Genomic DNA, 12849 nt, shown 5'->3' with positions numbered 1-12849 from the left:
TCTCACCAGACTGAGGAGACGTACTGGAAGCCTGGTGCGTGGAGCTGTCACAGGGCTTACCAGGCTGGGGAGACATACTGGAGGCCTGGTACGTGGAATTGGAACAGGTCTCACCGGACTGGGGAGATACACTGGAAGCCTGGTGCGGAGACACAGTGCGCAGAGCCGGCACAGGATGTCCTGGGCCGAAGAGACGCACTGGAGGCCAGGCGGGCTGAGCCGGCACCTTCCATCCTGGCTGGATGCCCACTCTAGCCCATCCAATGCGGGGATCTGGAATGTAGCGCACCGGGCTGTGTACGCGCACTGGAGACACTGTGCGCTTTACCACATGACACGGTACCTGACCAGTACCACTCTCCTTGCCGTGAGCAAGGGGAGTTAGCTACGCCAACCTCCCCGTGTGCCCCGTGTGGGCTTCCCGGTCTTCCTTGCCAGCCTTGACCTCTTGTATAGTTGCCGTTCCTCTAATTCCTCGTATCCTCGCCGTTCCGCTCTAGCTGCTTCTATCTCCTCCTTTGGACGGTGATACTCTCCAGCCAATCTCCAGGTAACACAGGTACTACCCCTGGCATAAGTGTGTGTGTGTGTGTGTGTGTGTGTGTGTGTGTGTGTGTGTGTGTGTGTGTGTGTGTGTGTGTGTGTGTGTGTGTGTGTGTGTGTGTGTGTGTGTGTGTGTGTGTGTGTGTGTGTGTGTGTGTGTGTGTGTGTGTGTGTGTGTGTGTGTGTGTGTGTGTGTGTGCGTGCGTGAGTATGTCTGTATGCTTGTGTTTGTGTGTTTGTAAACATTCATCAAATGGGTCCAAACCCTCCACTACAGAGTGACATGGATATTACACCTGAATGTTTTGGCAGTGACATATTCGTGTTTATGGAGAAACACAGCTTAGCGTATAATTAGTAATGCTGTGATCTTATAACTTGATGTAGGGTTTCTGGCTTACTGTATGCCGTGATATCAAAGAACATGGGATTTGGGTTTATGAAACGGTGTGTGTGTGTGTCAGGGGGGGGGGGGGTGACTGTGTCTTCTGTTGTGGTGTAGATCTGACTGGGGTCACACTGCAGGTGGATCACACATACACACAGACACATACATGTGTAGGGTTTCTTTGGGTCACTGGATCTGACTAGTGGATAGGTGACGATATGACTTTAACAGCACCTCATTTAGTCAGCTCTAACATAAGGACACAATCATTCACAGTCTAGCCAAGCCTGAGATTCTCCACAGTCATTTAAAGATTAGCTGAAGACATGACTAAGTGAGTGTGAATAGGTCTAAATAGATTACCCATATTAGATCCTCAGATATGTAAAGAGAGGGAGGTCTTCAACACAAACCCTGGTTTAACTTTAACCAGAGTGTTTAGGCAGCTGCCTTTCTTATGCGGGACTCTGTTGAAGCATTATTATGAACGCTGGGAGGTTTTCTGTCAATCAAAAAGATGTCACAGTTACTACCCTCCTTCACTCCCATGTTCCTCTTCAGCGGTCATCAAAAGCAATATATTCCAGGGTCCTTTTAGTTAGCCGGACCCTTATATCCTTAGGTCTGTAGTACTGATCTAGGATCAGGTCCCATTATCAATTCATTATTATCTAAAATACAAAACTGATCCTAAATCAGAAGTCCTACTCTGATATGCTTTACGAATGCGGCCATGATACAGAATATTACATCAGAAGATTTTATTTGGGAGAGAAAGTAGGGCCCTCACCATAGGAATGTCAGTGGTATACTCAACATTGGTGAAATATTTAGCTAGGTGCCAAATTCATTGGGACCAACTTTTGCGTTACCACCTTTCTCTCCGTGTTCTAGTTATATATGGGGAGTGGAAGCGGGCGATTGTGGGCTTGAGCATCGTTAACATTTCCTTGACGTGTCGGCCGGCATCTCCTGGAGACTGCCTCACATTTTCTGGGGCGCAGAGGGAGTTGCTGTAGCAACTAGCGGCTTTAAGAGTGAATGAAGCAGATGTGCTAGTCATCTATCAACAGACAGCTCCAACTCCTCCCTGCCCGAGCAAGTCATCACCGCCATGACAGCCAGCCCGACCAGCCTCATCAATTACACCAACACCCTACCATTAGTGCACAAACGCTTTTCTCCTCCGCTACATTCATCCACTTCCTTCCCAGTCTGCAGGGCCAAGATGGGGCCTCAATTAAGCCTGAATAACTTTGCCCCCTATCCAAGAATGTCTTTCTTTCTTTTCCGCTACTTACTTCACGGATTGCAATCATAAAGTGAACCATTTCAGTGATTGATTTAACTCAAGGCATGTAGGCCTAGCCATGATCACCATATGAAATCTATGTTCTTTTAACTTCATTGTCTTTAGTAGATAATAGCTTGCCCAATGTGGCGTGTTGTAGCCTAATGGCAGCATTAAACTGTCATACAATACAATCAACTTAAAGTCCAAGTAATAAACCCCATAGTTAATGAATGTGTAGTTAACATGTAATTAATATGTAATAGCAGTGTGTTTTAGGGACCAGGCTAGATTCAGGCTGCAAATCGGAGCCAATTTCAGCTGCCTATTTTATCATGCAAGGTAGGGTTGGTAGTGAAATGAAACCCTCAGAGTCATGGTTTGTTAGTCATATTCTGTTCCTGTATTCCAACCATACCAGTCATGAAATGCAGTAAACAGAGCAGTTTGAACACAGCCATATACTCACAGGGATAAACTCAGGGTTCCAATCACATACAGTAGACAACAATGGCAGTGAAGTGACACCAGTGGCGAAAACAAGATCACACATTTTCCCACAAGGATTTTACAGAGGGATAAAGAGGGAAGAGCTTGAAATTGAATTATGCCAGAAGAAATAGTATAAATAAGAAATTCATATAAAAATAGGCTTTAACAAAATATACTCTCTTTACCAGTATTTACCAAAAAAGAGTGTCTGTCTGGTTGAATATGTCTTGTTAAATTTAGTCAGCTTGAGGTGAGCATTGTCATTTAACACAGACAGTAGTGTTGATGCCCTTAGACCACAGTGAGTAACTCTCCAGACTAGCAGCAAACAGAAGGAAGACTAAAGCCACATCCGAAATGGCACCATAGTCCCCATATAGTGCACTACTTTTGGTCAGAGACTCTATAAAGGGAATATGATTTCAGATTAGCCCAAACTCATGAGAAAGTAAATGTCAGTAGTCTATTACCAGCCTAACCTGGAACAATATGAGGGACATAATATTCCACAGAGGAAAATTCCAGGCTGACTCATTCCAGTGTATGACTGTATGTTCTATGTTTGATTGCAACAAACAAACCAATAACAAACTCTAATTGGGGGAACCACCCATCATCTACACAATTAAGACTTGCTCCATAACGGACAAAATCAGTAGTTTCTTTATAAAATAAATTAATATTATTATTTTGTCTCTAAATACAGTATGTTAAATATTCCAGATGGCTCTTTCATTTCATTTGTGCATAGCGTGTCCTATTGAGCTACAGGTACAGAGAACTACAGTAGTAGCACAGTCCAGCATTATATCCAGCATTGAGTCATGGTGAGCGTTGGAGAATCCATTAGCTCTACAGTCAACAGTAGGTAGCTAGTACACATAAATCCAGGTAGGCAGGCAGGTAGGCAGCTCAGTGTCTTATAGTTCATGACCTGAGGCTGTCCCATCCTTGCTTCCAAGACACAGTGTTTCCCTTTATGTTGATGTGTTGCACCATCGCACACAGCTCCTTATGTCACCAGCGAATGCAAGCATCCCAGTACATGTATATTGAGAGGGGAGGAGGAGCGTTGTGTGCAAACAAAATCGCTGTTGTTCCATCTTCTTAGTTCCTCAATATCTATTTCTGCAAAGACAGCCTCTATCCATTAGTTTTAAAAAATCCACTATGCACAGACACACAAACACACACATCTGACGGTCCAATAAATATTGTCATTTGCAGGTGTACACCTCTGTCCTCTCGCTGCAGGTGTTGCACTTGACGTAGCAGCACCACAAGAACTTGCAGTTGCACTGCCACACGCGGGAGTACTGGTGTGTGTTGTACCCCCGTCCGCAGCACATCAGGTCACAGCCACTGATCTGCTGCATAACAGTCTTATTACACAGCCGACCTTGCGTTCCAACACTGCCCGTCATCGGGTCCGCTTCGCAGTAATTAGGGGACTTCTCCATGTACACCAGGTCTGTGTCCATGGGCTTCCGGTAGGAGTAGAGCTTCTTGATCTTGAGGAATTTGGGCCGCTTGTTGCGGCTGGCTTTGACCGGTTCCACGTGCACAGCATGGGCGTACTTCTCTTTGAGAATGTAGCCGAGCTCGCGGAACTTGGGAAGTGTCGTCCAGCAGGTTTTGGTGGTGCAGGAGCCCGAAACACCATGACACTTGCATTCCAAATGCATGTTCTTCTCCAGGATCTAGACACACAAACAACCGAGAGAGAGGTTACCTTTACAGACCTGGCAAACCATCTGCTGAAGGTTATATTACTATACATGAGTAAGTCACTGAAAAAGAAAAGCCTCTGCAAACATACCATACTATTATGTATATAATGAACTTATATGTTTATTGTCATAATAACCTGAAAATGATCCCTCTAAAATCTAAACATTCTGTATGGGCCCAAGGGTCAGTGGAGGTTGAAGTAAATGATAGGCCTACATAATTTGTTTGTTGAAATCCCATTGAAAACAGCAACATAGCACGGTGACACACACTGACACTCAGGTATGTTAAAGTCTAGGAGGTGGGTAACATTGTACGCACAGTGCAGCATTAGATCAGCAACAAGCTACTTGTGAGGTAGAATACAACAGCCCTTTACAAAACAGTAGCTTTGTACAGACTGTACACAGAAGCCATAATGCTGGATCAGGTTACGTCTCCTCGTGTGTAGTCACAACACAACACGGTAAGGTCAGGATTGACTGCACAAGCTGCTGAATGATGTGGATATAACTGTTAAAGCCTGCTCCGATGACTATTACAAGTGTCTCATACCTGAAAAGGCACAGCCAACACTATAGCTACACTACTTGTTCCATTTCCTTGAACTAAAATGTATGAGGAGCTTGTTTGGCATTCTGCTATCTTCATACTAGGATAGGTGGATATTTTGTGAGTTCCCGCAATCAATGAGTGAAAAGTGAAGAAAAAAAAACGAAATAGTGAAATGTTGTATAAGAAAAATATATATGGATTTTCCTTTTCCACAAATGCAATTTGATTCTAGAATCAATAAAACAAATGAATTTTAGTGCCTTTTACTGAAAATGCATACAAATGCAGTTAGCTTTCTGTGGTATACCAGACAACACTTGGCTTCCCAGCTACTAATCCCTCAGCAGCCCTGTGACCAACACTTGTGACAGGCTTTGTCTGGTCGTATTGGACCTGGGGGCTGTGAACTGCGCTCCTTCTCAGTGTCACTGCGTTGATTAGCATAAATAAAGAGGGGGTGGACAACTATCAAAACAGAGAGGCCATTTATTACCAAGGATACGGAAAAGAGAAAAAAAACAACTGATAATCGGAATCCACGAGTGTAGCCTGTTTCACTGTGAGAGGCAATTTAGCTGTCTAGATAAGCAGGGCTGAATTCAGGCCCCACACAGAAAGGCAACAGTGAGCTGTTGAGCACAATGTGTGAGTGGAGGCTTTTCAGTCTGTCTGGGTACGTGTTGGTGGTTTGAATCAGGCCTCTGTGGCACAGAGAGAGACGAGAGGGGTAAAGGCTTGACTCTGGAGGGAGAGGTGCTTCTTTCCTCTTCACTAACTCCAGTGTACTGCTAAGGAGCCTCGCCCAAGTTGTTTGGCACAATTATTCTGCTCATTCTTTGACCTCCAGACTTGCTGGAGTCTCAGAGCTGATCTAGTATTTGCTGCAGCCATGGATGCACAGGAGCCTTGATCTGAGAATGTGAACATTACCTAGTCCCTGATCCGTCTTGGTTGTTTCAAGGGATTTGCCACAATGTGAGTCATTGACAGACTACAAATCCTACAAAACACTAGGTGTATCACACAAGTTAACGTAACATCTCTGTTAGGCGGGTAATGACTTCCAAGAGACATAGTGATACAGTAGATATTATTAGACAAATACTAAGTACCACACAGCAACCCATGACACAAGACTATTACACACGATAAGCGCTTGGCTCTAGGATATCAGACAAACTAAGGAATTTAGGAATTACGATAAACAGTAACTGTATCCTCTCTCAACAGTGCAGATCATAGGGGAGCAGGCTAATGCCTTTTTGTACAGTGTCAATCTGTTTTCAGCCCAGAGATCTGGGTCGTAATAAAATCCTGCCACTTAAACTGCTCTTCACCTCTAAAAAAGCTTCCCTTTATTTCACTGCCTGTTTAATCTTGGCCCCAATACCCAGATCCTTGGCAAGGTCCAGCCACTCCCAAGCATGGTGGAGACTACTAAATCACAACAACCATGGTTACTGAGGCCTAGCCTATATTCGGTAGGCCGTGTAGTTAACCAACACTTTGGTCTCAGATTTAGATTCGGTCTCTTCTCTGTAAGGCTGGGGTTACACGAAACAACTTTCACACAATTTTAGTTGCAGTTGCAAGTGACATAATCTCAAGCAACTTCACTGTTACATGAAGCAACTCAAATGCGCTAAAAATTGCATGCAACAGCCAATCAAATTGAAGCTGCTTGTTTGAGAATTCTAATTTCACCCGATGTCATCTGCTGCATTACACCTTGGTTTCACAAATAATTTGTTCATCCAACATTTATTGTAACAGCAAGGACGTAGAAGAAATGCAGCCTGTATAATTTAGCTAACTTTTTAAACGGAACCTTTATTTTACTAGGCAAGTCAGTTAAGAACAAATTCTTATTTACAATGACAGCCTTCCTGGGAACTGCCTTGTTCAGGGGCAGAACGACAGATTTTCTTTTACCTTGTCAGCTCAGGGATTCGATCCAACAACCTTTCAGTTACCTTTCAACCACTAGGCTACCTCCCTCCCACAAACACAGCTAGCTAGAAACAAGGTAGGGTAGCCTAGTGGTTAGAGCGTTGGACTAGTAACCGGAAGGTTGCAAGTTCAAATCCCCGAGCTGACAAGGTACAAATCTGTCGTTCTGCCCCTGAACAGGCAGTTAACCAAGTGTTCCTAGGCTGTCATTGAAAATAAGAATTTGTTCTTAACTGACTTGCCTGGTAAAATAAAAATAATAAATAACCAAGCTAGCAATGAACTAAGCTAGCTACAATAGCACAGTTCATGGGGGACAATTTCAGTTGAGAGGTTTAGGTTCACTAAAAGCCCTGATTGTGGATTCTGCTGTGCAGAATGTTGACATGACAACAGGGTTGTAATTCCTGAACCATCGAATGGATCATGTGACAAAAGTGTTTGTTTTGATTGGCTGTTGCTTGAAACTATTCGCACAAGGTTTTAACTGGATGCAACCAAGTTGCTTAGTTGCAACGTGGTGTTTAATAAAGCAATCAAGAAGCAACTCAGTTGCAAGTAAGTACAATTGCATGCAAGCTGTGGTGTGTAACAGCAGCCTAACCGTTTAAGTAAACTACAGCACATGTTAATCTTCAAGAAACTATCTCCCGATTACAGTAAAGACATATAAGAGAATAAAGCAATTCATCCAAAATAATCTATTTTAGTTTTCTTACCACAAAAAAGTTGTATTTTTGTTGTTGTTGAGTGAACTACCCCCAGATTTAGCTGTATTTAACCTTTTTTTGGAATGGTCCTGCTACTTTCCCACAACCTAATGAAATATTCCGGGATCCAGTTTAGGTTTGCTGGGATTACATTTTTACCATCAAAATGCATGCAGCCTTCCATCTAAAATCCTTCCCTATGGAGAGAGAATAGGGAAGAGGAGTGGCGTGGTCACGTACCTTGCGTCCCACTTCGTTGTTGTGCAGGTTCATGAGAGACCTGGCATTCTGTTTGACCTCTCTGGCGTCCACGAACACCTTGGAAAGCCCAGGCCGTAGCTGATGTCTGCTGAACAGCCGCCCCACTTCCAGCCCTGGCCTTTACTGTAGAAACCCTGCTTCTCCGTGTCACAGCTGCAGTCACTCAGGTTCCCCTGAGTACAGGCTGCAGTAATGGCGTGGGCAACGCCGGCCGCTATGATGGCGTAGGTGAACGCAGCCTCTTTACTGCCTAGGAGGGAACACAGTTGGGACTTAGTATTTAGTATGCTTAATCATTTGAATGTGTAAACTGGTGTGATATCTGGGAGATATCAGATGTCTGGGAGAATTCATATTTTTTGTATGGTGCTACAGCTGTTTGTTTCACAGCTTGATAAATGGCACAGGGATGGGGGGGGGGGATCTGGATTTCCATGACATACTTCCGTCTATATGGTGTATATCAAATTAACTGTATACTGTATGTTAAAAAAATAGCAACTTGAGAGCAGTTTAACCATTAAGTGTCAGTGCTCATGTCAACATATTTGTCAAACAAACCACTCAAGGACTACAGTCATCTGAAAACTGACCTTGAAACTGGCCTGCCTTAGAATCAGAATGTCTGTAAACTTCCTAGTCAATAAAGTAGTATGAATGAGATGGCTGTGGAGAAGGATGAGCTATTGATCAGCTTAGAGCTCGGTACGCTCTGTGTATTCTTGCAGGGAGGATCTTGATTCAGAGGTTATCTCTCCCATGTCCACTGAACAAATCATTTACGCACACTGGGATGTTTGAATTATCAGCATATAATTAAAGGTTAACCTGTCATAATTGAAAGAGTGAGCTAGTTCTTAGTCATAGCATCTATTTTAAAGTCCAACACGCTATGCAAATAGAGAACTGGGAAAATGGCTTAAACCAATACCAATTTTTACTGTACAAGTGCATCCATGTGCCATTTTCCAATATGTTTGTTAAGTTTAATGTTATCTCCTGATGCAAACAAATGGGTTTCAGTTATCAATATTAATCATATTATTAACCAAATTGTAATTCTGTGTCTGCATGCATGTGGAGTGAAATACCTGCATCTGCAGTTCGGTATATACAAACAACCAGCTACTGATGGCAATATCCATCATATCTATGTAAACAAACTACTCCACATTTCTTCAAAACAAACATGATACCTTCCCCTGTACTTCCTGGTGAACCCAGATTCACTAGGTGCTGCTGCCCTGTTTTTGATAAACATCTATGATCTGCGCCCTTGCCATTGAAAGAAAACCTCATATTGAAGCATCAATTATGTGGACGTTTTTATAGATTCTATGGGCCCCGAGCCAAAAAAGAAGGTGTGCCGGGCAGTCAGTTCTAACTGCTCCGTTGTTAATTTTTCCCCAGGAGTCCCTGGTGCATTGGTTAAAAACAAAGGATGGCAGGAATTCTTCAGTACTTTGTCATGAGACCTGAGTGGAAAGACCTAAAAGCAACGGAAGCAAAGCTTTATCCTGTTTTAAGTGAGTAAGTAGTAAGAGCCATATGCAAATTGAATACTCTCATTGCACCAAGTGTAGAATAGTTTCTTTTAAATAAGTCACATCAAATGTTATTTTAGTTTTAACTTTACATGTGCGTGTTGGTTGATCTGCAATGCACAAAATACTACAGAAACACGAAAAACATTAGATGCACCTTGCACCCCAGCAAACAGAAACCCTATACAGGCTGCCTTTCTTTGGCTGCCACAAGCGAGAGTGTGCAAGCTCCACCCAACTCACGCTAGACATCAACAATGGCATTCATTTCTAACCTCTAATCTGATCAGTGAAACCAATCTATTTTGCATGGTTGTCTATGCCAGACTCTTCAGTGACTTAAAACACTCATTCAAGAAGAAAACATATTGTGAAAGACCACAGCTTTCACTTGAACAACAGAAAAGGATTATGCCCTTCACACCAACAGCTGTAAAGAGCTTTTCATAGTGCCAACCAGCAATATTATGAATCACCATTGAATGCACTAGTTGTGGATTTATAGTAATACATTGTATGAAGGTCTCTCTAGTCTAGCTGCTTGATGGTTAGAACACGTGTTCTATTACAATGCTACTAGCTATTTGTTGTGTGTGACTCTACTGAACAGCCCAAATCCAGGTTGGGATAGGATACAATCCTAGATTACGTTCTAGTTGCTCTCTGAATATGCAACAATCTGGTGAGTACCACAGAATCTGCACAGATTAGCCATCTACTGTTGTGATATTCAGAGTAACTGTAACTGTACTGTCAGTATAGTGATAATATTATGTAATATTATGCACAGGAGAATAGCCCAAGAAGTCCTTCAGACAACTTCAGGGCATGTGTGATAGGCACGACATGGAAACGTTTTGAAGCAGAAAAATAAAACTGAACATGTTTCTTTGGAAAGTTCAGCTTCCAGTGGACCAGCCATGAACCTGCACCTACTGTAGGCCATCCCTGAGTCCCCAAAGACATCCAAGACATCCATCAATGCTGTGAAACCTATTGCCTAACCAGGTAGCTACAGTACTTCATTTGAACTTTTCCTTTCTTCCATTACTCCCCTTTGTATGTTCAGCTCAGTATTTAAAGCTTTTATTCCTCTGTACTTTCTATCTACTGTAACTTATACCCGTGGTAAGATCACCGTCTTTACAGTGAGAGCCACAGCACCCAGTGAGAGAGAAGGATAAAGACCAGTGAATATATGCCTCGGGAGACTACGCTGACCTGAAAAGACAGGCTGTCAATGTTCACAAGAGTTTTGTTACAGTGCTGGCTTCTGATAGCTTTTGGACTTGTTAAGTTCCCATCCTTTCTCTCGCACTCTGTCTCTATCTTGAAAGACCAGTGTATGACATAGCTTCAATCTGATCACCAATTATGGGCGTTTAAGTTTTGAGGAAAAGTTCCCTGTCGATACTTCTAGTGTATAGCCTATGGGAAACTGCTCAAATTGAACTATTGTAATTGCCACCACATGTTGTTCTCAAATGACACACAATAACCTTCCTCCAAAGTCTGTCCATGTTGTCAAGGCACACATAATGTGTCATCCGCAAATGACATTCAGAAAAGCTAGGAACTATTTGTGTCAACTCTCATTGGAGCAGATATGCAGGCACTCAAAAAGATACGGGCCATTTGGCTACATGGGCCACAGTGCGCTATTGACGCACAATGAACCTTCAGGCTTATATAAACATGGGGACATTTTCAGTGACGAAATGACATTTCAAAATGTTCTAACCAAACTTGAATTGATTTGCAACATACCCACTTTCAACTCTTTTCCGAAGACCGTCCGTTCTCCAAGCGCAGAGCAGTTCCAGCGCCCATTTTTGAACTGAAACTGACACTCGTTGATCCCCATTTGTGCTCCCTCTCCGATGACGATAATGGCATCCGGGCGACTCTGACAGATTATCCGCTGTCGGGGAGCCAAACCGGGAATCTTGTTACAGATTATACTCGCACCTAGCGCGACCACCGATGAAAAGCCACTGTAAAGGTATAATAGTTAGACATTGAATGACTTTAAAAAAAACATATAACAATGGTATATTGTAGTTTAGTGGCTATTTAAAGAGACATTACTGACTGCCAGATAACCATGATAAATGTAGTATAGGCTTTCAATGTCCTATAGGCTATACAACGGTGTTTATTAAAGCTTTATAACCTACATGTTTATAACGTGAAAAAGGGATTAACATTCATACAATTTAAACGCGCACTTATTGTTTTTCTTGTCTAGAGCAGGTTATAAAAACATATGGGCTGTAGAAATACGAGAGATAAGTGGTGAGAACACGGTTTATCTTAAACTCAATTATTCTGTCTTTGAGTGAAATACAAGTGTGTAACAAAATATGAAGGACACATCTGAAGCCATCTCTAATTTATAAATGAACCCAGAAACCATTTATTTGATGTGTAGCCTATAGATAGGCAAATAATTCAGAATAAACCTTTGTTAGGTATTTTCTAACTCTAAAAACTCATACTCTATATGCTTTTTAGAACAGATTAATGAAACTCTCAGACATGATGACGGGTCAATGTCAAATAAGCAATGGACATAGTTTAGTTAGATGAATAATTATAATAATTTATATACAGTTTAATTTATAGAAATGTAGGCTATGTCTATTCAAACAAACTTCACACCGAAACTTTCTGTCATAGGCTACTCTTATATTTTATATTTTTCTTTTTAGGAACACGGGCTACCTAATGAACATGCCAATGACAAACTCACCCGATTTTCAAATATACAATCCCAAGGCAAAGCAAAACCCGAAAAATCCAGCGTCTAGTTTTTCGACTCATGGTGCTTCCACTCTCAGCTTCATGCAGTGTGTAAAATAAAGCGATGAGTATATATTCTCCCGATAGTCACTGTCCAAGTTATCCAAAATTACTTAAAGTCGGTAGAAACGAATATCCCCAACAGATAGGCCAATTATTTTATATACTAGGCTAGTTTTAGCTGTAGGCTAATGATATCCGTAAACTCCCCTACGTGGCCCCTTTACTGTGCCGTTTTATCATTGCGAGGGTGTCACAGGTAAAACGGAGGATGAGCAAGTGCTGTAGTGCGATTATCTCCTTCTCACTGTGTTTTTTGCTACCAGCAGGATCTATATAGGCTATCTGGTGTATCTATCTGGGGCGTGTTCAGAGAAGCCATGGCATGGAGCCCTACTCTGGAATCCCGCCTGGGCTGAATCTCTCCCCAACTATTCCAGTTGTGTCAATTCACCTGCTCATTAATTGCTCATTAATTAGCGTTCTAATAAAAACAACACAAGCAGTGGATAGTGATGGTTGTCAATATCAAATCAAATCGTATTTGTCACATGCGCCGAGTACAACAGACCTTACAGTGAA

At 42.4% G+C, this 12849-nt stretch overlaps 1 protein-coding gene across 1 annotated transcript; it reads right to left on the bottom strand.

Annotated features, from left to right (window-relative positions):
• Window positions 1–2552: 2552 nt before the first annotated feature.
• LOC124021327 (protein Wnt-7a) lies at window positions 2553–12562 on the bottom strand. Its single transcript, XM_046336595.1, is given in 5 exon segments — window positions 2553–4414; window positions 7901–7983; window positions 7986–8171; window positions 11233–11459; window positions 12218–12562. Coding segments are annotated over 5 exon segments (1050 nt in total). The 5' UTR covers window positions 12289–12562; the 3' UTR covers window positions 2553–3931.
• Window positions 12563–12849: the final 287 nt, after the last annotated feature.

The sequence above is a fragment of the Oncorhynchus gorbuscha genome, linkage group LG03 (genome assembly GCF_021184085.1).
Source record: "Oncorhynchus gorbuscha isolate QuinsamMale2020 ecotype Even-year linkage group LG03, OgorEven_v1.0, whole genome shotgun sequence".
NCBI lineage: Eukaryota > Metazoa > Chordata > Actinopteri > Salmoniformes > Salmonidae > Oncorhynchus > Oncorhynchus gorbuscha.
This window is presented reverse-complemented; position numbering and strand designations above follow the sequence as displayed.